We start from the raw sequence: 22,973 nt of genomic DNA, 5'->3' as shown, positions 1-22,973 counted from the left end.
TAAAAATATGTTTGATGCAACAGGTATGTTTTTTATTATAGGTAGGTACATGTTGCAAATAAACACGCATTCTACCTAATGTCGTAAATGCTACCTATAGACATCTGTTACAATCTCAGATAGGATTACACAATTTTACCTGAGGTCGGCCACGGATACGGCGCTACCCCTAAGATCTGAAGAAGCTGGAATGCTTAGGAAAATATGTCTCCGTTATCACAACCTCCAAACTAGACAAAAACAGCGCTCAACACTGTTGTTACGAGTATAAGCAGAAATAGGTGTAGCGGTGGTACCGCCGTAGTAGAACCACGTAATTCACCGCCTAACATCTACAAGACGGAATCCTAAGAGCTACGAATGTGTAAATATGAAAGTGTTTTACGTTTATGTATTTTTTTGCTATTGAATTTCATTACTTAGTACTGATAATGGGTTGGTATGTTACTTATTATTATTTTTTTTTATAATATAGGAGTAGCAGACGAGCATGCAGTCCACCTGATGGTAAGTGGCTACTGCCGCCCATTGACATCTGTAATCAATCCCAGACAGGATTAGATATTCCTGTCTGAGGTCGGCCACAGATGCGCCGCTACCCCTGAGGACTAAGCTGGAATGCCTCGGAAAAGTATGTCTCCCTTACCACACCCTTCAAATCGGAACACAGCAGCGCCTAACACTGCTGTTATTACGTAGAAATAGGTGTGGCGGTGGTGCCGCCGGAGTCGAACCACAAAGGGTTCTACCACCTTCAAAATTATTTATTTATTTGCATTTTACGTTTCTGCAACGTTGCAAAACGGAGAACGAACTTAATGTGATTAGTAGGTATACTACACAGTTGTCACCTACGGCCGTGTATTCAGGATAAGTAACTTGTAATATCAGGGGCGAGTAACGACTAAGATAGAATGTTTTGTGCGTCTTTTGTACCTTATATTAACATATAACGTTACTAGCTGACCCGGCAAACATTGTGTTGCCATATAAATAAAAAAATGTTAACGGTGAGCAACGGTGATCACTTAGGGGTATGAAAATTAGATAGTAGCCGATTCTCGGACCTACTGAATATGCATATAAAATTTGGTGAAAATCGGTAAAGCCGTTTCGGTACCGTACTCCTGTACGGTAACTAACATTGTGACACGAGAATTTTATATTAACGTTCAAACGTAAAGGTGGACTTAATTATATAACCTACAAGATATGGAGAAATAAAACTATTCTACAACGATGCCGAATAGCAAAATGATTTTTTGTCTTTATAATTCCTAGTAAGTATTACTTGTACAAGAGATTTTTGGTTCAGTATTTATTAGCAACGTAATATTACTGATACTGCCAGACGCTAATAATATTTGTAATTAAAAATGTTTTAAAATAATTGTGAATTTTACTGAACCTTTAATATTAATAATATATAGCGTTCATATATCAAAGGATTAATTTAACAGTTAGAAATTGTTTTGTTCGAAGCAAGACTGATTAAAGTATACCACAGTATGTGTCATACTGCGTACTATTTCGTAGTAATTTCGTAGAACGTGTTTATAATATATTCAGTGAAGTAATAAAATATTCAGTGAAGTATTCAAATCGACATAAGTATATTCGAAAACTATTTGAAACTTGTGGCCGGTGTAAATTTAATAGTGACACATTTTTATTATTATTTTAATTCAAATCTTAAATGACGCAGTAATAATGAATAAGGAAAAAAACTGTTATATTTTAGATTTGTAATTAATTAATACAATCTATATTGAGAAAAACACGTTTTATATTTCAAACCATTTTATTATATTCAAATTGTAACTGACGTCTGACACTTGCCAAAGAGTTGCTGCCAGTACCTCATATATACAACACTCTCCCTCGCTTAAAAAAAAATAAATTAACTGAATTTCTATCTTAACTAAAACATTTTCTATGCATATATCTAATAACATCTTATAATCATCTTATTCTTAACTTTAACTACATTTAAGAAGTTGGTTGACATGTCGCTTCCACTTGAGTCCATCTACTTATCATATATCTTAACATTTACTGGATTCGGTCTTCTTAATGAAAAACGACATCTCAACTCCTTTCTTTACATTAATTTTGCTAGACTAAAGCCGGTAGTTTTATGCAGATGCAGTATATCTTTAAAATATCTTAATAAGTTACACAATATATTTTTTTTTTTAGTTTCTTTTTGAACGATTTGCTAATCTTATGTATTAAGTCTGATTTAAAGTTAATAGAATTACATTCAAAACCTTTATCAATGATTTCATGTTGTCCTTCTTTATTTTGACAATTAATTAATTAGTTGCTACATGTGATAAATAATCTGCTGGATTATTTTTTGACAAATTAACTAACTTAAATTAATTAAATAAATTAATTAAATTAGCCAATATTGTAGTCGCCTTGCTGCCATTTTTGGTATACCATGTTTTGGTCCTAAAATTTTTGTCAATACTTCATTATTAGTTTGTAAGATAAACTTATGCTCAAATAATAATTCATAAAATTTGCTTCCAAACAATAACATAGGCCTATAAAATTGGATCATTTAATTTGGTATCATTCAATTTTTACTTGCAAACGCAACCAATCGTATAAAATTATTACTGTCTTTTATAGATAATACAGCAGCTACCCCACTGTCTGCTGAATCATAAGTTCAGATAATTATAGAATAGAAATAGTATTTTTTTAAAAACAATCATAAAGTGGCTTTAAAATAATTGCCATATTTTGCAGAAATTTATTATAATAATTAATTCTTCCTATTTTTTTTTTTAATTTCCTTTCCTTAAATTTACTTTTAATAATTTTAATACCTACTTTATTTACTTCAAAACCAAAAATATCTAGCTTTTCTTCAAAAAATTTACATTTATTGACTTTTAACTTTAATCCTGAGTCACTGAGTCTTTGAAGTATCTCTTTCATTCTCTCATATGTAATTGTGAAAGTTTTTCCATATATGTATATATTATCTATGTAAACAATAACGTCTAATCCATTTAGTTTTCGTGTAATTAATTTTTCAAAAATACCTGGGTCAGTACTAACACCAAATGGTAAATATAAATATTTGTAGATAACTTCCTCAGTTACTATTGTTACTGATTTCTGAGATTCTTTGTCTAATGAAGCGTTTAAATATGCATCCTGAAAGTCTACTTCAAAAAAATTATTATTTCCTTGCATTTTCGTCAATATGTTATTAATTGTAGGTAATGTATAATGATCAATCTGCAAATACTTATTTATTGAAACTCGAAAATCACCAAACAGTCGGACCGTTCCATTTGATTTTAAGACTGTTATCGCTGGAGTACCCCACTTTGAATACTCAACTGGTTCAATTCTCTTATTTTTTATTAACCTTTCAAATTCTTGTATGACTTTATTTTTTAATGCAAGTGGAACAGACCTTACAGGCATGAAAATAGGCTTTACATAGGGTTTAATAGTAGATAAATGAATTGGCTCTCCTTTGAAATTTCCCATAGCCGGCTTAAATAAAATAGCATTTTCACTTTTAATATTCTTAATTAAATTATCTTTAGAAATTATTTCACAAATCTGTTGTTCGAATCTTGGGGGCCATAATTGCAATAAAAAGAGCCAATCTTTACCTAATATTTTAGGCAACCCATCTTTGACAATAAACAACCTTTGATTATTGCCATTTACAGTACCATAACTGATGTTTAAATTTTCAATCACTCCTAAAGGTATTGAAGTTGACTGATCAAAATTAGTAAATACTACGTTGCGTTGTTTAATTTCTAAATCTGGGAAAAAAATTTGCTTGTCAGTTAAAGTAATAGTACTCACATCTGCTCCAGTATCCACCTCAAACTCTATAATCTTATCATTTACTCTAACCTGCAATGTTGTAGATGGAATTTTGTTTTTGTCACTAAAATAAAACATGTCAAATATTTCTGTTTCAGCTTCCATATTTTTCTTTTTTTCAATGTCTTCTTCCATTTTAGTCTCCACCATTTTAACATTTTTCATTCTATAAGCCTTATTTTTATTGCAAACTTTATATATATGTCCTTTACCACCACATTCGCTACAGAATTTTTCTTTAAGTGAACATTGTGATTTTGAATGTCCATTTTTTCCACAGCAAAAACATGATATATTCTGTTGATTTATTGATTTATTAAATTGAAACCCACCGATTGTATTCTTATTAAACTTCTTTCTCTGTAACTGAAACATCTGTGCTTGTTTCTGTTCTTTTTCATGGTTGAATGCTAACTTATAAGCTATCTCGGTTGTTTTTCCAATACTAATTAACATCTCCAATGATTGATGTGCTTGTTTCAATAACTCAAATTTAACCCATTCACAATAAGTACCGTTTAATAACCTTTCCTTAATCTCTTCATTTAAATTCTTGAATTCACAATTTTTAGACAATTTTTTAAGTTCAACAATGTATTCTTCTATGGATTCATTGGATTTTTGGCATCTTTTACGGAATTCTACTTGATGTAAAGCATTATTTGTTTTAGGGTGATAATATTTTTCCAGCTTTCCACATATATTTTCATATGTTTCATTTATAGGTGAATTCGGAACACACAACGTCGTTAATAAGTCATAAACTTCTGTACTTAACTTTGTAATAAGTAATGGAATCTTATTTTTCTTCGGCATTTCATTTATTAGCATAAAACACTCAAATTGTTGTTGATACGCCTTCCAGTTACAACCTTTAAATACATCTAGCCCGGTGACCGCACTCATCTTGCTGCTGGCACTAGGTACGTGTTTTTCCTCGTCGCCAATGTTATATTTTAGATTTGTAATTAATTAATACAATCTATATTGAGAAAAACACGTTTTATATTTCAAACCATTTTATTATATTCAAATTGTAACTGACGTCTGACACTTGCCAAAGAGTTGCTGCCAGTACCTCATATATACAACAAAAACGATTGATGACACTGTTATGTTAGGCACGAGGGCCATTATAATTAAGCCACAGTTCACCACGCTGGCCAAATAAAGATTGAGAGATGTAGTCGGTACAGACTTCACACACCTTTGACACCTTTTCACAGAACTTTCACACATCTAATTTTGCTCGTAATGTTATCCTTGGAGGATAAAAGATAAGACTTTTATAACTTTCAAGTTTCAAATAACTTTCAAATAGGTTCAGATGTGCATTTCAAACCATCAATACATATTAGTATGTACCTATACTTACTTAATATAATTCATCTTCTATTTACATGTCGTTAGTAAGACAAGGTGGTAATTAACGTAGGTGTTCTAATACGTAGACGTACACAAAGTGAATACCTTGATTATCCAATATCTACAAGGAATGTAATGGACCGTCTACACTCGTACGATATCAAAGGACTAAATGCTATTAGTACTCGCATATAACATGAAATTATTGAACAATGTATACGTCAAATACATATTATGTACCTAACTATAGGACCTAAATGTGTGAATTGGAAGGTTGAAATTATTTTAAAAATGTTTTAATTGGGCATTTATGTTAAAGTTCTACTTACCAATACTACAACCATTTCTCCACCTAAGTCTTGCCCGCTGGCATTTTAAGAGTTTCTATAATTTATTTGGTTTTATAAATAAAATGAAACAATATTAATACATTACCCTACAGTTATTTACAGTACAAATTAAAGATGAGGTAGGTACTTACTAAAGTAGCTACCTACTACTAACAGGTCAAAGGAAAGGCAAACAAGTTACGAAAATTTGAAGTTTCTTGAAGTAAAATTAAATTAAATTACGGAGTTAAAGAGTCAGTTGTAGGTACTTGTTACCTAAAAGCTAAGTATGTCATGTTCTCTTCATTCGCACTTGGTAAAAAATATAAATAATATACTTACCATAGACTGGGCATACGTACCTATAGGTATGTTGGCTATTGGCAAATGCAAAATATAGGTACGATAAACGAAGAAAACATAAATAAATGTAGACGTATTACTAAATATTCTGATAACGACACCGAAATTAGAGCTCTCTACATAATCTACATAAATGATTAACTTTTATTTCAGTAGGTATCACTTGATGTAATCGATTTGACTACTTCAGGTACTTACTTACAATTAAAACGGCAGTATTATGAAATCATGTAGGTCATGAAATATAAAAAGCGATCTCGTACAACGGGTGCGCAACCCGATCCGCGCATCCAAGATGGCGCGCATAGAGCACGGCGCACACGCCATGTCCGTCACGCTTGACCGGTGAAGCGCGAACCGTTTTTTTCTACATAAACATTGTTCGCAGTAGAGAAATCGACGGGCGTAACTGCGGCCATTGTTGTACGCCGTTTAAACTTCGAGAATATTAGAGCGTGATACTGTACAATAATGGAGAACTGCACACAGAATGGCTAAATCGTTTTATCTCGACATAATACGTGATAAGATCACAGCTAACATCGACATTTTCATGAATATATTAGATAGTCACGGCGATTTAGAACTTAGAGCCAGAAAAAATAAAAAATAGATGTGAAAATAACATCATTATGTTCTCATATTAAGTTTGTGACTGTTAAAATTACTATTAGGTATTTGATACCTACCACTTAAAGCGTTATAACTTTTTACGGCAGCTAGTTTTATTAGACTTTCTGCTTGAATATCATGCATGGGTTAACCTTTTCTTTTATGTTATTTTTATAGTTTTAGTAACCTACCGTAAATAAAATAAAAGAGCTGAATAGCTAAACACTTAATACCAAATAACACTAAATAAATTTATTTTTATTGTTATTAATGATGTACTGACGGGTAAAGATTGTTCTCAGATAAGTATTTAGACCCACATCTACGACAACCATAATTATGTGCTTCTGCTTTATGGAAGTCGCGTAAACTCTTTATGGTTCCGTGGCTCCTGATTTTATACATTTTATGGAGATGTACAAGATCTAGAAATTTTGGTCTAACAAAATCCTTTCACGCACTTCCTTTCACATCTTTCAATCTCACATCTTTAGCTAAAACCCCTCGATAACCACAAAATGAAATGCTCTCATATGCCGTAGTTAACACCAATACGCCTTCACACCATTATACGGTTACAAATTAAAGGATAAAGAGTATTTTAGCCATAACAAATTGTTCACACACATGTATTTTGTGTAACTAAATTGACTACTAAATATTAGTTGCGCACTCGCACTACATTATCTACACCACTATAATTAAGTATTTCTATCTCATTATATGTTACCTTTTAGGTATACCTTTCGAATCTTCTGAGCTATTGTAGGTAAAATCTTCACAAAAGACGTAATTTACCTCCTTTTGAAATTGACTTGTAGGGTCGTAAGGAGGTATCAGTAACACATTAAACTACATGAGTTAGTATCGTAAACTGGTTTCAATATCTCTTCCGTTTCATTAAAATACTTAAACATTCTTTGTTCGAGCGTATTGAGGCGCATCTATTCAAATTACACCATATCTATGCGCATACGCAATGAACCCACATGTTTTGTGCTTCAGGTCGTCATTATCGATCTTTTTAAGTCTGCGCATTGAAATGTTTATCCTATGTACGTTAAATATTCAAACGTAGAAACCTACGTACCTACAAAGTAAGTAAGGAATTAGAAATAGAATTCGTGATAGTTTTATCCTTATTTTTTTTTTGTTTTCGAGGGGGAAACCTTTAAAAGGTACCCGACGATGTGGGAGCGACTTTGTGCGGGAGCGATTATGTGGAATTTTTACCGCACTAAAAATCCCTGGTGGCCGTCCTCAGTGCTTGTAGGAGAAATCCGGGATCTCCGACGGAAGACAACCGTAGTCCTCCAAGCGTGGTGTCCCGATCGGGCTCTGCCCTGGGTGAGTGTTCACTCCTCCCACAACATCTGGTGATTACGACGGTATGCGACCACACATACCGCCGTCCTTTCCGGGGTAGCTTACTGGACGGTTCGAGCTCCCACTATTGCCTCCCGCAACCCCGGAAGCCCTTTTAGTCGCCAGGCAAGGGTTACCGTAGCCCTATTCTAGTCCCGGAACTACAGGGTTAGATAGTTTTATCCTACAATTATGAAAAGTAACTGATTTCAATCATTAAGAAACATGGAAAACGTGAACCACCTATCTGTAAATATACAATTATGAAATGAGTTTGTTATAAATATGTTACGTTTTCCCATACAAAAAATTAATTAAAACTATGTACAGTCTAATACTTTTGAACATACATTTTGCACTGAACAACGACTTTAAGCCACGGTTAACTGCACTGAATTTATACAAATAAATGTTGAACGAAAAACAGCCCTATTACCTTTCTTAATATACTTTCTGCTGCTAATATGGTAAAGAAAACAATTGCAACACATAAAATCACCATAATATCTGATTCAATACAATAATATCAGACATGTTCAAATGTGTTATTCTGTACAGAAGTCCGTTCCACAAGTAGCAGGTTGCAAGGTAAGCACGGATATAAGATTTCATAGTGAACAGTCTAGCCTGGGTGAACACGCGGTAACCCTGAGGCTGTCTGCTCAATGATCCTGGGAGTCTACAGTAGTTATAAGGGCGTGTTAACTACTAGTACAGTACTACTTGTTGGTTGACTCATGATGCAGCTCTTTCAAATCATGCAAACATAACATAAAGGTAACTTAAATTTATCACTTCCACAAGATAGCGATTTGGTTCATTTGTTATAAGTATTTATTTAGATATAGTTTCATTCATAACTTTACTGTATTAACATTAAAATAAATTATAAAAACTTAAGTTTTTTTAAGTTAACTTATAATTCAGAACAAAAATAAAAGTAAGGTTTGTAAATCCCAAGATATTACCATCCTTAACTACCTATAGTTAAAGTTATTAAATTAAAGTATGTATTTCAGCTTAATATAGTGAAAAGTTAAATACAGTGTTAAGATTACCAGCGTATTAAAAACAACCTGAAGTTAACCTTGACGAACAATTTTCTCGCGCTGCTAACTTTACGTAGAACCGTTAATAATTCTTGTTCTTATCTGCACATCAATGTGAAGTAATAAAAGTGAGAAGTATGGGGTCATCGTACGTTTACGTATCTAGCATAAGAAAAATGCATAAAACGTCTACATCACGGCAATTAGGTACTACGAAATGTTCCTATCTAGGTACTTACCCAAATCTTGTAGTTGTAGACCTTGTACAGTACATAATCAAATTTTTTCAATAAGGTATTAAAAAAACTTTATTATTTATTTGTAATAGGTATTAAGTATATGTACCAATTCATAATTACTAGGTACTTGTTTCGATAAAAAAAATCTTTATTATGTCCCATAAAAGCATTAAAAAGACACCAAATTTTCTAACAGTTTGCAGGAGGCCCATGTTTAAGTACCTAATTCAGTCTTACAACTCCATTTGACCCAATGCCTTCAAAGCGCTCTACATTACTTAATATTTCTTCAATATTGGCTCTAATCGATACTAACCTTCCAAGAATACGATAAACTAGGTGAATAACTGTTTATTTATTAATACAGGCGTAATTAGATCTTTACTATTCGAAGCACCTGTTCTTTTTCACATTGGCGGTATTGTATTATTCCGTCTTTGTGCATAACATATGATGTCTCTATGCAAGTAACAAAGTAATGGAAATAAACGGTGATGGAAATCAAGTAACATTTTCAAATGTTTTATGCTTTCATTGGTACAATTATTGGACTAGGGTTTGGACCATGAGTTCCGCCTAACAATCATGTCACAATCATAGAACCAGAATAAAATACGTCTAGACAATCACCGCATAACCGCAAACAACTCACAAAGTACTCTACCTTTTTAATTTCACCTACTTTGTACTTAACCAGCAAACGCACATTTAATCCACACAATAATTACAACCCACAATATCGTCGTTTCGGTTTCTTTTCAGTAGATTGTAATGGATTACATTACCAGTCGGCTACCGCGGTCCGCATGTGGCCCGTGGCCCCCTAGTGCGGCCCGCGATCTAATATCTCGGTTTTTTTACTAATTCCGAATGCGGCCTGCTTCATGAAGTTACATATAGGTAATATGTGCCCCCTATGTGCTTCTATATACTCTTAGTTAAGTATCTATCATACCTAGCCTTCTACTTCTAACGTCAATAAATCGGATGTGGCCAGGTGGTCATTGTGCGTGCTGCTTGGATAGGATAGATAAATGTCAACCGACAAAAAACAACATTGACATTTCAAGCTCAATTAAGGAAAGTCATCAACGTTTGTGGAACAATAAGAAAATTACTAATCATACAAGTCTTTCTTCGTTATGTTCTATATGTACCTACTTACTTATTATTAGTTTCCACTCTTATTTATAAATATGTATTTGGAAGGTTATCTAACTTAATACATTTTAATAAATGTGATTTGAAATGTAGTAATGTAAAGTAATTTTCTGGGTGCTAAACACGTCAACACCTCATGTTTTGACTAAATTCAAATAGGTCTCCCAACGTAGGTTTGTTATTATCTATCCACCTACATTATTAACGCGCAGGTAAGAATTTAAAAATATATGTCGCTATTTAGCAGAACTTGAAAGAACTCATACTTTAAATAATAGACATTTTAACTGAAACAAGTTTTCAAGTCAACAAGCAAAGTACGTAATAGAAGTCGATATGTATATTATTGTACATACGACGACGTCGTAGCACTGAATGTTTTATATGGTTGGCGCCGCTGCGCTATGCCGGTACGACACGCTCGTAGCCTCATACGCTGTCTTGAATAACGTAAGACGTATTAAAATACCAATTAACAAGTAACTCGCCCAAATAAATATTGACACTTAATTAATTTAAAAATATATGATTGACGAGCTTTTGCCCGCGACTTCGCTCGCGTTACAAAGTAATATTTTCATCCCCTATTTTATCCCCTTGGGGGTAGAATTGATCAAAATCCTTTCTTAGCGGATGTCTACGTCATAACATCTACCTGCATGCCAAATTTGAACCCGATCCGTCCAGAAGTTTGGGGTGTGCGTAGATAGATCACTTTGTCAGTCAGTCACCTTTGAGTTATATATATATTTAGATTTCTAAGTAAAGTTACGAAACGTAATTATAAATTAAATACGATGTTTAATTTTATTCTAGTGTTGGGAAAAATATTTTAGGCCTATGAATTTATTAAGGGTTTTAAGGTTTTAACTGACTTTTCATGTTCACATACATTAGAAGGAAGTATTTACTTATTCATAAAACAGATTTAACTACTCTACGCTACACTTAACTACGGAATCCCCTAAAATCTTTGAACATAAAATATATCTAACCATTGTAGGTTTTTGAAGTGCGCAAACATCCATAGAATTTAATATAGTTATTCAGGAAGACACTAGAAATAGTATTTTTTCCGACCGTGGAGCTTACCTACTACCAATAATAATCAACTATTTCTACCGTTAAGCGATTCTTGCGTTTCGTTTAAGGAAGCTGGCCGACATATACGTATATGAGACGAACGTCTTATCCTCAATAGTGGTAGCATCTATAATTGATTACAGATACAACCCCTTTTATATGGTGTTGATTACAGGTATCCATGAGTGGCAGTACCTTTGTGGCACTTACCATCAATCCTTTAAAAAAATAAAGCTAACTTTACCCTTCAAAGCACAACCCAACAGCTTTCTACCGCTAATCAAAGACAGAAATACCTATAGCGAATATAAAATTTCAGTCGAGCCATAAAGAATCCTACCACCTCCAAATTCATGTTCTAAAATAAACTTTGCTTTAAAGAGTTCTGAAAAGTGAATGTTTATTATCAATTTCATAAATACCGAATCGCATGATACCGTTACTCGCCACGCGAACGCGCCATTTTGGCTGTGGACTGTTTGCTAGCAATTTATACCAACAGTTTTATGCACTGAATTTATATTACACTTAAAATATAGTTCTAACAACACATATCTCCAATTTTATTTTAAATTTTCTATATGTACAGTTTATATTTCCAATATTTTATCTTTATTGCACGTTAAACTTTAACAGTACATATATATCTGAATACAGTATATTTTATATATCATTATGTGATACACATTAAGTATACAGGTATACATGTTATAAAAATACATCTATTTTATTATTATAAAAAATATTTTGTTTCCTGTTACTATGAAAAGCAATAACTGTTATAAATAATATACCTTACTCGTATTGGAAACCTAATTTTTACTACAAACAATACCCAATTATTTATTCGTTCAAAAATACTTTAAGCTGTAACCAACTAGAATCCATTATACCCAGATGGGCGATTAAAGAAAAACTCTAATGTATGTATATATGTATGTACTCTAATGTAAATATTGTACCTAATTGGAAAATGAAAGACAAATTCAGTTGCAATTTTATTTATGTACTTAAGTAATATTCCTATTACAAACTAATTGCGAACTTTAATAAATATATTTGGAATTGATGTTACATTTATGTTCTTAAAATTAATAACATTTGAACAACAAAAAACAAAAATGGTAATATGAGGACCTTTTTCAGTGGGTGCAGCTCTTGAGGGCCTTAACACTTATAAATGATATCACAGTTCACAGTCCTGAATTGGACCTACATTAATGATCTGTGAGACGGCTCCACATAACAGCTACACACTTTGAATTATAGACCACTGGTTGCAATGTTGCTAAATCTATCAAATAAATAAACAAAATAGATCTTTATACATTATCACCATACAGCATACTGCACATTGAACAATGAAGGAATTTCATTAAAAATTAAATTTAATTATTGCTTTTTAATACACGTATCAAATGTACGTAGGTATATGCATACCTATCAATTACTAAACATTCCTACTACTTAAACCTACTCTTTTGAAATGACATATAATTACATAATCTTATACAAGAATAGATAATAATAAAAATTGCTTATTATATTTTATGACTTCACTTTGGAAATGTTTTAGCATAATTACACTTATTAAATAAAAGTAAATTTCATTTTAATCAATCGTATGCGCAGATCTAGGCATGAGTCAACATTTTACGCACAACGAATATAGCCACGTTCTCTTTAATCCACAAAACAATTCACCTACTTACAAATATTCTTTCAGATAAAATAACGAAAAACGTAACACGTTTTCGTTATTTTGAAACGACGGCTGACTCGTAATTATTACTTACAAAACAAACACAGATATAAGTAGAATAATATCTACGTATTTAGTGTTTTTTCTGTAAAATGTAAGGCAGGCCATGCAACGTGAGCGAAAAACTGTACCAAGTGTATGTATGGTAATAAGTACCTATGAGAATAACAACAATTAAAATATTTTTACTAAGATATATGATTATCTTCGTAAATCTCTACCCATTAGCATGCATTGCCTGCTTGAATACATTATTGAAAAAGAAAATTACTCTTATATTTTATAGACAAAGTTTTTATTGTGTGAGCATTAATGACTGGACTTGTGACATCGAAACAAAATCGATGAATTGAAGACGAATGATGATGAGATGAGACGATGAATTGAAGAATAATTATCATAAAAATATTTTTTAAAATATCAAATAAAGAAAAAATACGTATAATAATATATAAATATAAAATGACGATTTGTAAATTTAGAGGTTGGAACAGCATAGATAGGGTTAAATAATAACCTGCGTAGAATAGGGGTTTTAATAATTACATACAACTGTATTGTCGGAATAAAAGAGTAGTTTATGGAACTAAAAATACGCAAGTCTAAATTACTTAGTGGCAATTTTACAACAAATATTTGTAATTTTAGAGGTTTGAACAGCATTAGGTAGGGTTAAAGAATAACCTGCGTAGAATAGGGGTTTTAATAATTACATACAACTGTATCGTCGGTATAAAAGAGTAGTATATGGAACTAAAAATAATCAAGTCTAAGTTACTTAGTGGCAATTTTACAACAAATAATAGCTTACAAATTGATAAACAAAAGGATTTTGATTTCGAATTTAGAAGAACCAATTAAGTTTGCAGCAGAGATAACAAACTGTTATATAATATATGTCTTTAGGGTTGAGACTACATTTGTGAGCTTGCCTCTATTATTTTTAATATTTTTGAAAGCGACAATGATTCCATGACATACAGCGACTGTTTTATTTCGTTGCTACTTTTACACAATTAATTAATTAATAAGTTAATGAGCCCATGAATTCACAATGAGAACCAAATTTTTCAAAGACATTTTTGAGACATTATTGCGTAGTAAACAGTTTTATAGGTTCTTACCTTTTTTTTTAAAAAATTAGACAATTATTTTGTTTGTGACCTTTTCATTCCAATCATTTATTGAAATGTGAAAAGAACAATATATATAATGGCCATTACCTTCTAGTTATTTGCAGTCAAGATTATTAAATATATCTGAATAGCTTAGATTTATCCAACATGACCTAGTATTGACTATGCCTTAGGGGGGGGGGGGGGGAGTGACGTAGTGCAACTTCAAAATTTATTAACTAAAAAGGAAACTCCTATTTAACTACATTTTTGCTGAATTTCTTAAAAAAAATGTTTTTCTCAGTTATGTCTAAGATACCGTAAACCTCACCCCCTTACGCCCATGAATATGCTAATGGTTTCAAAATGACCTACACAACACACAACACATTAAGAACACATTAAAAACTACCACGTAATCCATGGTGGTTGATTCATTTTACTTATGGGTGTATACGTCATGTTAACGGGCAGATTAATGATTGCGTATGGTATGTGTAAATGCTTCAGCGTACGCAGTATTGTCACACCGTTTCGTCCAAGAAGAAAGCCGGCTGGTATATTTACATTTAAGTCCATTCTGTAACACAAAAATGTTTTTTTTTACATGAAACAACTAAAATTTATATAAATTTTTCAGCAATAATAAATGAACTGCTGGATTAACATGTATCAATAAAGAAAACAATACCAATTCACTGTATTTTGTACAATATGTTTGCTTGCAAATAATAGAGAATGAGCAACTTCTCAACAGTATAACTCATTTGTAATGGGTTTATGGAAGAACATGTTCTATTTATATGGAGTTGTTATAGATGTCCATGGGCAACAGTAGCCACTTACCATCCCTTAGAAGGTGGTAGAACCCTTTATGGTTTGACTCCAGCGGCACCTCCACACCTATTTCTGCCTAATAACAGTATTAGGCGCTGCTGTGTTCTGTGTAGCGGCACGACCGGCATCTGTGGCCGACCTCAGGTAGGAATATCTAATCCTATCTGGGGTTGATTACAAATGTCCATGGACGGCAGTAGCAACTTACAATCAGGTGGAGTGCATGCTCGTCTACTACCCCAATAATATATAAAAAAAACATCAAAAAACTGCATGATACTTCAATCATTACATCCTATATTTGAAATCTGTAACCAACCCCAAATTCTTAGAAACTTTCACATGCACTTGATGTAAAAAGTAAGTAAATAGTAAATACAGACTATGTATTAACATGAATTATCCTCATGCGAAAAACATACAATGAAATGATAAAAAATTACTAATAAGTAAAGATATAAAGATCAAAAAATTGAAGGCAGTACTTACTTATCATCTACCATTTCTATAAGATGGTCAACTGACTCTTCCCACTTGTCTATAGACTCTGTTATGATGATTGCTCTTGCTCCAGCCTCTTGGGCTTTCGCCGTTTTGTACACGAAGGAACATTCTCTGTAATCATATTAAAAACAATTCATTAAAAATGAATTTAATGATCAGTATAATCTTATTTAATGATATTGTTTCCTTCTAATAGCCCTTAAAAGTTCACTTTTGTTCTACCATGGCTGTAAAAGGAGAGTTTTTCATAGTCACTGATTGACTAGTGCTTAACTTTGTGTTGATGACAGGAGACAAGGACCAATCTCATAAGAAAATTCTACTACCCAACTACTAAATTTAAATTAAGTTGTCCTTTAACATTGACAGGTTGAAAAGTGATGCTATCTGAGCCCCACTTTTAGAATAAATACTATAGAATTCATTCTAAAAAGGTGTACATAACATTTAACTTTGCTATCATCATCAACCGATTACTGTCCCACTGTTGGGCAAGAATCTCCTCTCAGAATGAGAAGGGTTAGGCCATAGTCCACCGTGCTAGCCAAGTGCGAATTGGTAGACTTCACATAACTTTGAAAACTTATTTTTCAAGATATTTCACAAAAGCAGGTTTTCTCACAATGTTTTCCTTCATCGTTTAAGAAAGTGATCATCAATTTATAATATGCACATAACTTGGTAAATCTCGGACCCCTCGAATAAGGGGCCTAGTTTCTTAACCACTAGGCTATAACTGCTCTTTATCACTATCACTGCTTAACTTGCAAACGAGAAAGCAATCCACCTGATGGTAAGTAGCTATTGCCACCCATAGATATCTGTAATCAACTTAAAAAAAATTAGACTAGTGGGGCTGTAAAATCAGGTACTTTTATTACAGTAACATGTTAGCGCTCCCTTGCAGCATCTTTAGTAGGTAGTAAAATTTGAAATAGGAAAACCTTTTCTGTTGATATTTCTTATGCCACTATCATTGTAATTCACAATATTTCCTTTGTGAATTTTTGTTTTAAATATTCAAGTGGAATTCCACTTACCCTCTTTCGGACAAAGCAATATGTCCTACAATATCTTCATAATTTTTAATATCTGAGCAGCTGTGGGATGGATTTGTTGGAACCAAGTGTGCTTTCTCAAAAAGATAACTCTGATTCTGAAAACATTAAATAATAAAACAAATTAATACAAGAACAGTAAGTTGTTCGTCAATGTTGTTGATTTCATAACTTTTGAGATACAAAGCTTTAATATTCTCTGATAACCATTGACATATGACCTCCGAATATAATTTTGTTTTCATAACATCTACTTTTTGTTTCAAAAATGTTACAAATGAGAGCAGCCCAATTATAATTAAAATGTATATTTAGAATTCACAGTATACTGTAAACATGAATGAATCAATGTCTTTCAAAAGGTATTGTGTTTACAAAGAAGACAAATAGAGCAAGAAAATGAATGTTACACATGTACAATGGTGTTGTAACATTTGTCTCTCCCATTGATTTTGTGTAGTTCGCGAACAATCTAGTTCAGAAAAGCGCTCCCACAGATGAACTATGCGAGCTAGATCCCCGATTTTCGGCTCCATCCTGCTCCTATTTGAACTAATGTCAGCACATTTTCTGAATATTTTATATGAATCAAAAGCTTTATCCGGTTTTCAGCGCTCAAACATATTTTAATTCATGCATTCCTAAATTAAAAGTCTAAAAAATCTCCTTAAAACTAAGACATATCTTTCGTTCTTTTAGTTCATCTGTTCTTCATTTCCCAACTGTTCAGTAAGCCGCTGGGAGCAGATGAACTAGTTCGTTCGTAGATTGAGCGATCCCAGTTGCAAACTATTACGCCCAAGACTATCTCCCAAAACTTTTAACCCTGAACACAGCAGCACAGTACTCAGGCAAAAGTAGGTATAGCAGTGATGCTTCCAAAATAGACCCACAAAGGGTTCTATCACCTACTGGTCTAATATACAAACATATACTTACAAAAGGAGCACCAAAATCCTTTGCAGGCCTCACTCTATACGAGTACCTCAACTCTGGAGGGTCAATAATTTCAAAGAACACATCTCCCGCAATAATATCAGCTGGTGAAGTTCCATCATAGAAATGCCACTGGTTTGCTGTAAAGAAAGTATAGCACAATCTTAATATATATACTTCACATGTTGTTGTTTCTATAATCTAATATCTCCAAAACATTCACCCGTTTTCTATGAAAGTTTATGAGTATGTATGTTTTATGATTAGTTGTAGCTTGAAAATAACAAGCTTTTGAACCGAAAAGTGGCACTATTAAACCTTTATTTAATGCATCGCAAGCGCAAATGGAAATAAACCGGACCCAGGGGCGTTAAGTAAGATATTCAAGAAGTTTCTATCAATAATATAAACATAACCTAAAATATATTGTCTAGTAATAAAACTCATTTACCTCCAGAAGATACTTTGTGGAAACTCAAAATCAATAAAATTGTACATAACAAAGCCAGTTTATTGATTTCGAAAATTTTGAATACCATGGCACAAACTTATCGATCCGCAGAAATAGTGGACATGTTACTATCGAATGTATCGAAATTAAAATTTGTTAAAATTAACTTGTCAAATGTCAATGTCATTGTCAATAAATGAAGTGACATTTCTACGGCTCGTTGGCTAAAACACAGACGAAAAAATATTTTATCAGCTGTTGACACGGTAGTGGCACAAAAACTTTATCTTTTGTCGATAATAGAATATATGTTTCTATCTCAGAACGGTTTCTATACTATTTAGATATACTATTTAGATTATAGTCTATTATCATAAAATTGATATTTTCCGTCATAGATATAATAGAGATTTTCCATACTTTACGAATGGTACTTCCATGAGGTACTTCCCTACTAGTACTTTTTGGGCAGGGCGGAATTTGATTGACCTTATAAATGTAGCTTTATGCAAGAAAAAATAAAATTTTGATCCATAAAATTTAATTTAGACAATTTGGATTGATACAATTTCGAATACAGACAAACGAAGACGGACAAAACTTCTAGAAGTCTTAGAAATTGTTATCATCAGGTAACTATACTCTTTGGTTATCACTACTTATTTTCAGTTCTCTTAACTATTTATTAGGGTTCCGTACCCAAAGGGTAAAAAATTAACCTTATTGTATATTAAGCCTCCGCTGTCTGTCCATCTGTCTGCCTGTCTGTCACAGGGTTATATTTCCAAAACCATAACATATGTAACAGGTAGACACTTTATTTTTTTACAGGGCATGTACAAAGATGGGCGCTATGCTATAACTACAAATATTAATATTACAAAGTAATATAGTTGAAAATAAATGGAGGTCGCCATACAAGAAACCGATATTATTCGACGTTTTTCATTTTATCTATTGAATATTAATAGGAAGACAGTTCAAATTTGCACAATGCATTTACTTCAATGACTGCTATATAATAAATACAAAATAAAAATAATATGAAAATGTTGGTTGCATGGAACTTTCCGTTTGCGAGTTCGACTTGCACTTGGCCAATTTTATGCAAATATGTTAGGCGGACATACGTACACGCAAATCTAACATATGAATGTAGTATATATACATATAATAAGAATTATAAGCATATATAAATGTGTCTAGTAAAAGCATAAAAAAAGTGTCTGATTTGTAATTATTTTTTGTACCAATTAAAATCAGCTTATTCTTGGCTATGTGACTGTATTTTAACATTGATTAATACTTTTATTAATCTATGTATTGTATGAATGATACACATTCAATATGTACACAATAATGAAACCGTAATTAATTGGTTGCTTCTATGTATTATATCCATTACAACGTAAAACTAATAATATATAAAGTAAATTAAAGGGTATTTTTTTTCGTCTGAATAGTACTAACGTTATTTCTGGTTTTATCAGCGACTAACGAGCCCTTCGAAACAAACCACTGTACATAGCTGAAATCAAGTCTCAAGTTTTTAAAACAAAAAGCACCCTTTTCATATTTAATTTAATTTATACGATTTTGGTAGAGTACCTACCATAATAAGGTTTTACTGTTCGAAGTTGCATGGTATTGCATCAGACATGTATACAACGTCTGATGCAATCAGTGTTGGCAACCTGGGAGATGGCGCTGATCGTACGAGGCGCGTAAAATTATCGTATTTGGCGAAAAATTATCGTACATTTCATACTTACATAAATTCGCATACTCGACAAGTAAAAACTTGTTTAATTTTGTGCAGTGGCGTTTTTTTTTTTTTTTTGCTCTTCCGTGCAGTGTTGGCAACCTGGGAGATGGCGCTGATCGTACCAGGGGTGTAAAATTATCGTATCTGGCGAAAAATTTAGATATTTATCATCAATTTGTGTGTCGTTTTTTTTTTTTTTGCTCATCCACTCCACTTTATTAATAAAAATATAATTTTTATTAATAAATAGCCCTTTTTTCGAAAAAATGATCAATGAAAGGCATATATAATAATAAAAAGTTTCAAGTAGCCAATTATCGTACATTTGCGTACGATAATGACTCGCAATCGTACATCGTACGGTGGTATGAAATTATCGTACATGTACGATAATTATCGTACGGTTGCCAACACTGGATGCAATAGTAGTATACTACAATGCCATGTATACAGAACACCTATACTCCTAACGCTACGTACTTCGTGTCAAACAATCATTGGCTCAGAATACATAGCCAGTCATGTAACGATCTTATTGGCTCATATTGGATATACTTTCTTCAATCTCATTGGTTTGTTTTTCTTCTTAGGGGAATAACCAAGTATAGGCTTTAAAATTGCAACGTTTCGTTATACGCTGTATCTTATTGAAATTAAATTATATTTATGAGAAATATTTGGCTAAAATTATATATTTCATGATAATATGTAGAAAATCTATAGAATCTATTCATTTATAATCAAATAGCAAACTAAAGTAAAATATAAAGCTAGATAATTTTAATACTTTCGTAGCGACAATAAAATATATAAAACGGAACATGAAATGTCAAACTTAGATAGTTACCCCTTTTTATATTTTCCCACAATCGAAGTAATGTAGATAAAATAAAAACCAGTAATATTATGTTTAGTAACTTCAATAATAGTGTAATAATTGTTTTAATATAAGTTCAATAATATTATAGCTATGTGTTTTATCACCTGATGAAAATATTGGATGCTAATAGATTTTTATTTTATTTCAAAAGGTAGGAAAAGATAACTGTGTGTATGGTATTATTTATCAGTTGTCATTTCCACTTTCAGAAACTTGTATTCAATGCCGGGCGCCGGCTAAATAGTTATAACTCGTCATAACTAGCTTACTTCTTGTTGTGGGCTGACTTTGATCATTTGTGTGTTGTGATTTTTGCAGTGTAAAAAATTCAAGTTTAACATTTTATAATAGTAAGTGAACCACACGTATTATGATATGAATTTCATTTAACATTTATGTGAATTATGGGGATACAATATTAAATTCTTATTTTTAGTTGGTACCCAGTAGTACATAATTTTGTAAACATCATTGTTGTAAGTCGAAAACACCTTCATTAGTTACAAATTGTTGATATTTGAGTCTAATATGATTCTATGTTTGTAGTTTTGTACCTTCTAACTTTTCATTATTATTTTTGTAAAATATCCAATATTATTTAATTTAAATTTTGTATTTAAAAAAGAATGAAATTTAATAATATAACTTAAGTACTTAGTTTTTAAGTAAGTGGACATCGACCAATACCATTTTAGATTTTTTGTTTTTAAAAGGATAATATTTTTCGGAATCCTGAAATAATTATATTCTTGTTAGGATTCTATTGTGTTTCACATCAGCAACACAATCATCTACAGACTCTCACCTAATTTTTAGATATAAATGTTTTTAGCAGACATAGAAATAGTTTTAATCCATTAATTATGGGTGTATTTTGTTTTTTTGTAATCTTATTTGCACAGACCATATACCTCTTAGATTCTGATTAATTAAAATAATCCTACTCTATAATTAATAAATATGTAATTATAATGACTGAATGAGAGGTAAATGTCGAATAAAAATGTTAACATTTGTAACCATAAACTGTTGGACAACTGTTCAACTAGCGTGAAACAAATTACATTATCATTGGGGGAGTAATTAAGTGTGTAAAGCACAATATTACATTTTTAGAACATTAGATTTATTACATTAGCACTATAATTTATATTATGTAAAGCCAAGTCTACAATATTGTTGGTCTGAACACGTTCCATTCTTATCAGGCTTAGACCTACTATGTTGAGTTGAGGTCATACTTTGTATATCATGAAAAATTGTTACTTTTTTTTATAATATAGGAGTAGCAGACGAGCATACAGTCCACCTGATGGTAAGTGGCTACTGCCACCTGGACATCTATCATCAACCCCCGATAGGATTAGATATTCCTACCTGAGGTCAGCCACAGATGTGCCGCTACCCCTGAGGACTAAGCTGGAACACCTCGGAAATGTCTGTCTCCCTTACCACACCCTTCAAACCGGAACACAGCAACGCCAACACTGCTGTTATTAGGTAGAAATAGGTGTGGCCGTGGTGTCGCCGAAGTCGAACCACAAAGGGTTCTACCACCTTCAATATTGTTCTATTGTTGTAACAATATGTTAAATAAAGAAAATGCAGTCATGGCACCCCATTCGTATGAAAAGTTCTACAACTTTTCTAAATGTGCATTACACACATTTAGCACTTGTGATGTATCTCACATATAATTTAAAACAAAATCATCATAAGGTGGCAAAAGTGACAGAAACATATAGCAAGAGATAGTTGTGCATCTGGCAGCACACTCGCCTGTTAGTCTCGATGTTGGCATTTACACAATATTAACATTTGTAGTTTGTTGGAAACTCGAACGCACAGAGCATACCACTTTTAGTTACATGCCCTAGGAATAAGATCTTTTCTAATACATATCAGCCAGCATACACACCCTTCTACCGGAGGGCAACTACTTCATTTTAGAAATAGTGGTACGGGTGTCCTCCTCGATCTAACTAAATACAGTTTGAAAACAATTTTTAAAGGGATATTTTTTATTAAAACCAGATAAACTTCCTACAAGATGGATTTAGAAGGAGGAGAGGATGAAAACAATTTTAGGCCCCGCCCATATCAAAACCAGCTGGAGGAAATAGCTACGATGAAAAATACCCTGATTCATTTGCCAACAGGTACTTTTATAGGGATATAATCTAAGCTCGATGTGCTAATTAAAATCAAAACATATTAAATGTTCCTTTATTG

The 22,973-nt window shown here is 32.4% G+C and overlaps 2 protein-coding genes across 2 annotated transcripts in view; one reads left to right on the top strand and one right to left on the bottom strand.

Moving 5' to 3' along the window:
* Nucleotides 1-13,832: 13,832 nt before the first annotated feature.
* LOC140744861 (PRADC1-like protein) lies at nt 13,833-18,232 on the bottom strand. The gene is made up of 5 exons (XM_073076554.1): nt 18,097-18,232; nt 17,649-17,785; nt 16,692-16,807; nt 15,637-15,762; nt 13,833-14,890 (listed from the first exon to the last, which is right to left on the bottom strand). The coding sequence occupies exons 1-5, from the start codon at nt 18,182-18,184 to the stop codon at nt 14,719-14,721; spliced, it is 639 nt and encodes a 212-aa protein (XP_072932655.1). The 5' UTR covers nt 18,185-18,232; the 3' UTR covers nt 13,833-14,718.
* A 2,722-nt stretch (nt 18,233-20,954) lies between these two features.
* The window catches only part of dcr-2 (dicer-2), a 41,002-nt gene continuing 38,983 nt past the window's right edge, over nt 20,955-22,973 (top strand). Inside the window, exons 1-2 of the mRNA XM_073076552.1 lie at nt 20,955-21,091; nt 22,776-22,900. Of these exons, the coding sequence (XP_072932653.1) occupies nt 22,792-22,900 (109 nt within the window). The 5' untranslated portion in view covers nt 20,955-21,091; nt 22,776-22,791. The remainder of the gene's footprint in view (nt 21,092-22,775; nt 22,901-22,973) is intronic.

The sequence above is a fragment of the Epargyreus clarus genome, unplaced genomic scaffold (genome assembly GCF_041222505.1).
Source record: "Epargyreus clarus isolate Ecla_fem2 unplaced genomic scaffold, WU_Ecla_fem_2.2 ptg000009l, whole genome shotgun sequence".
NCBI lineage: Eukaryota > Metazoa > Arthropoda > Insecta > Lepidoptera > Hesperiidae > Epargyreus > Epargyreus clarus.
This window is presented reverse-complemented; position numbering and strand designations above follow the sequence as displayed.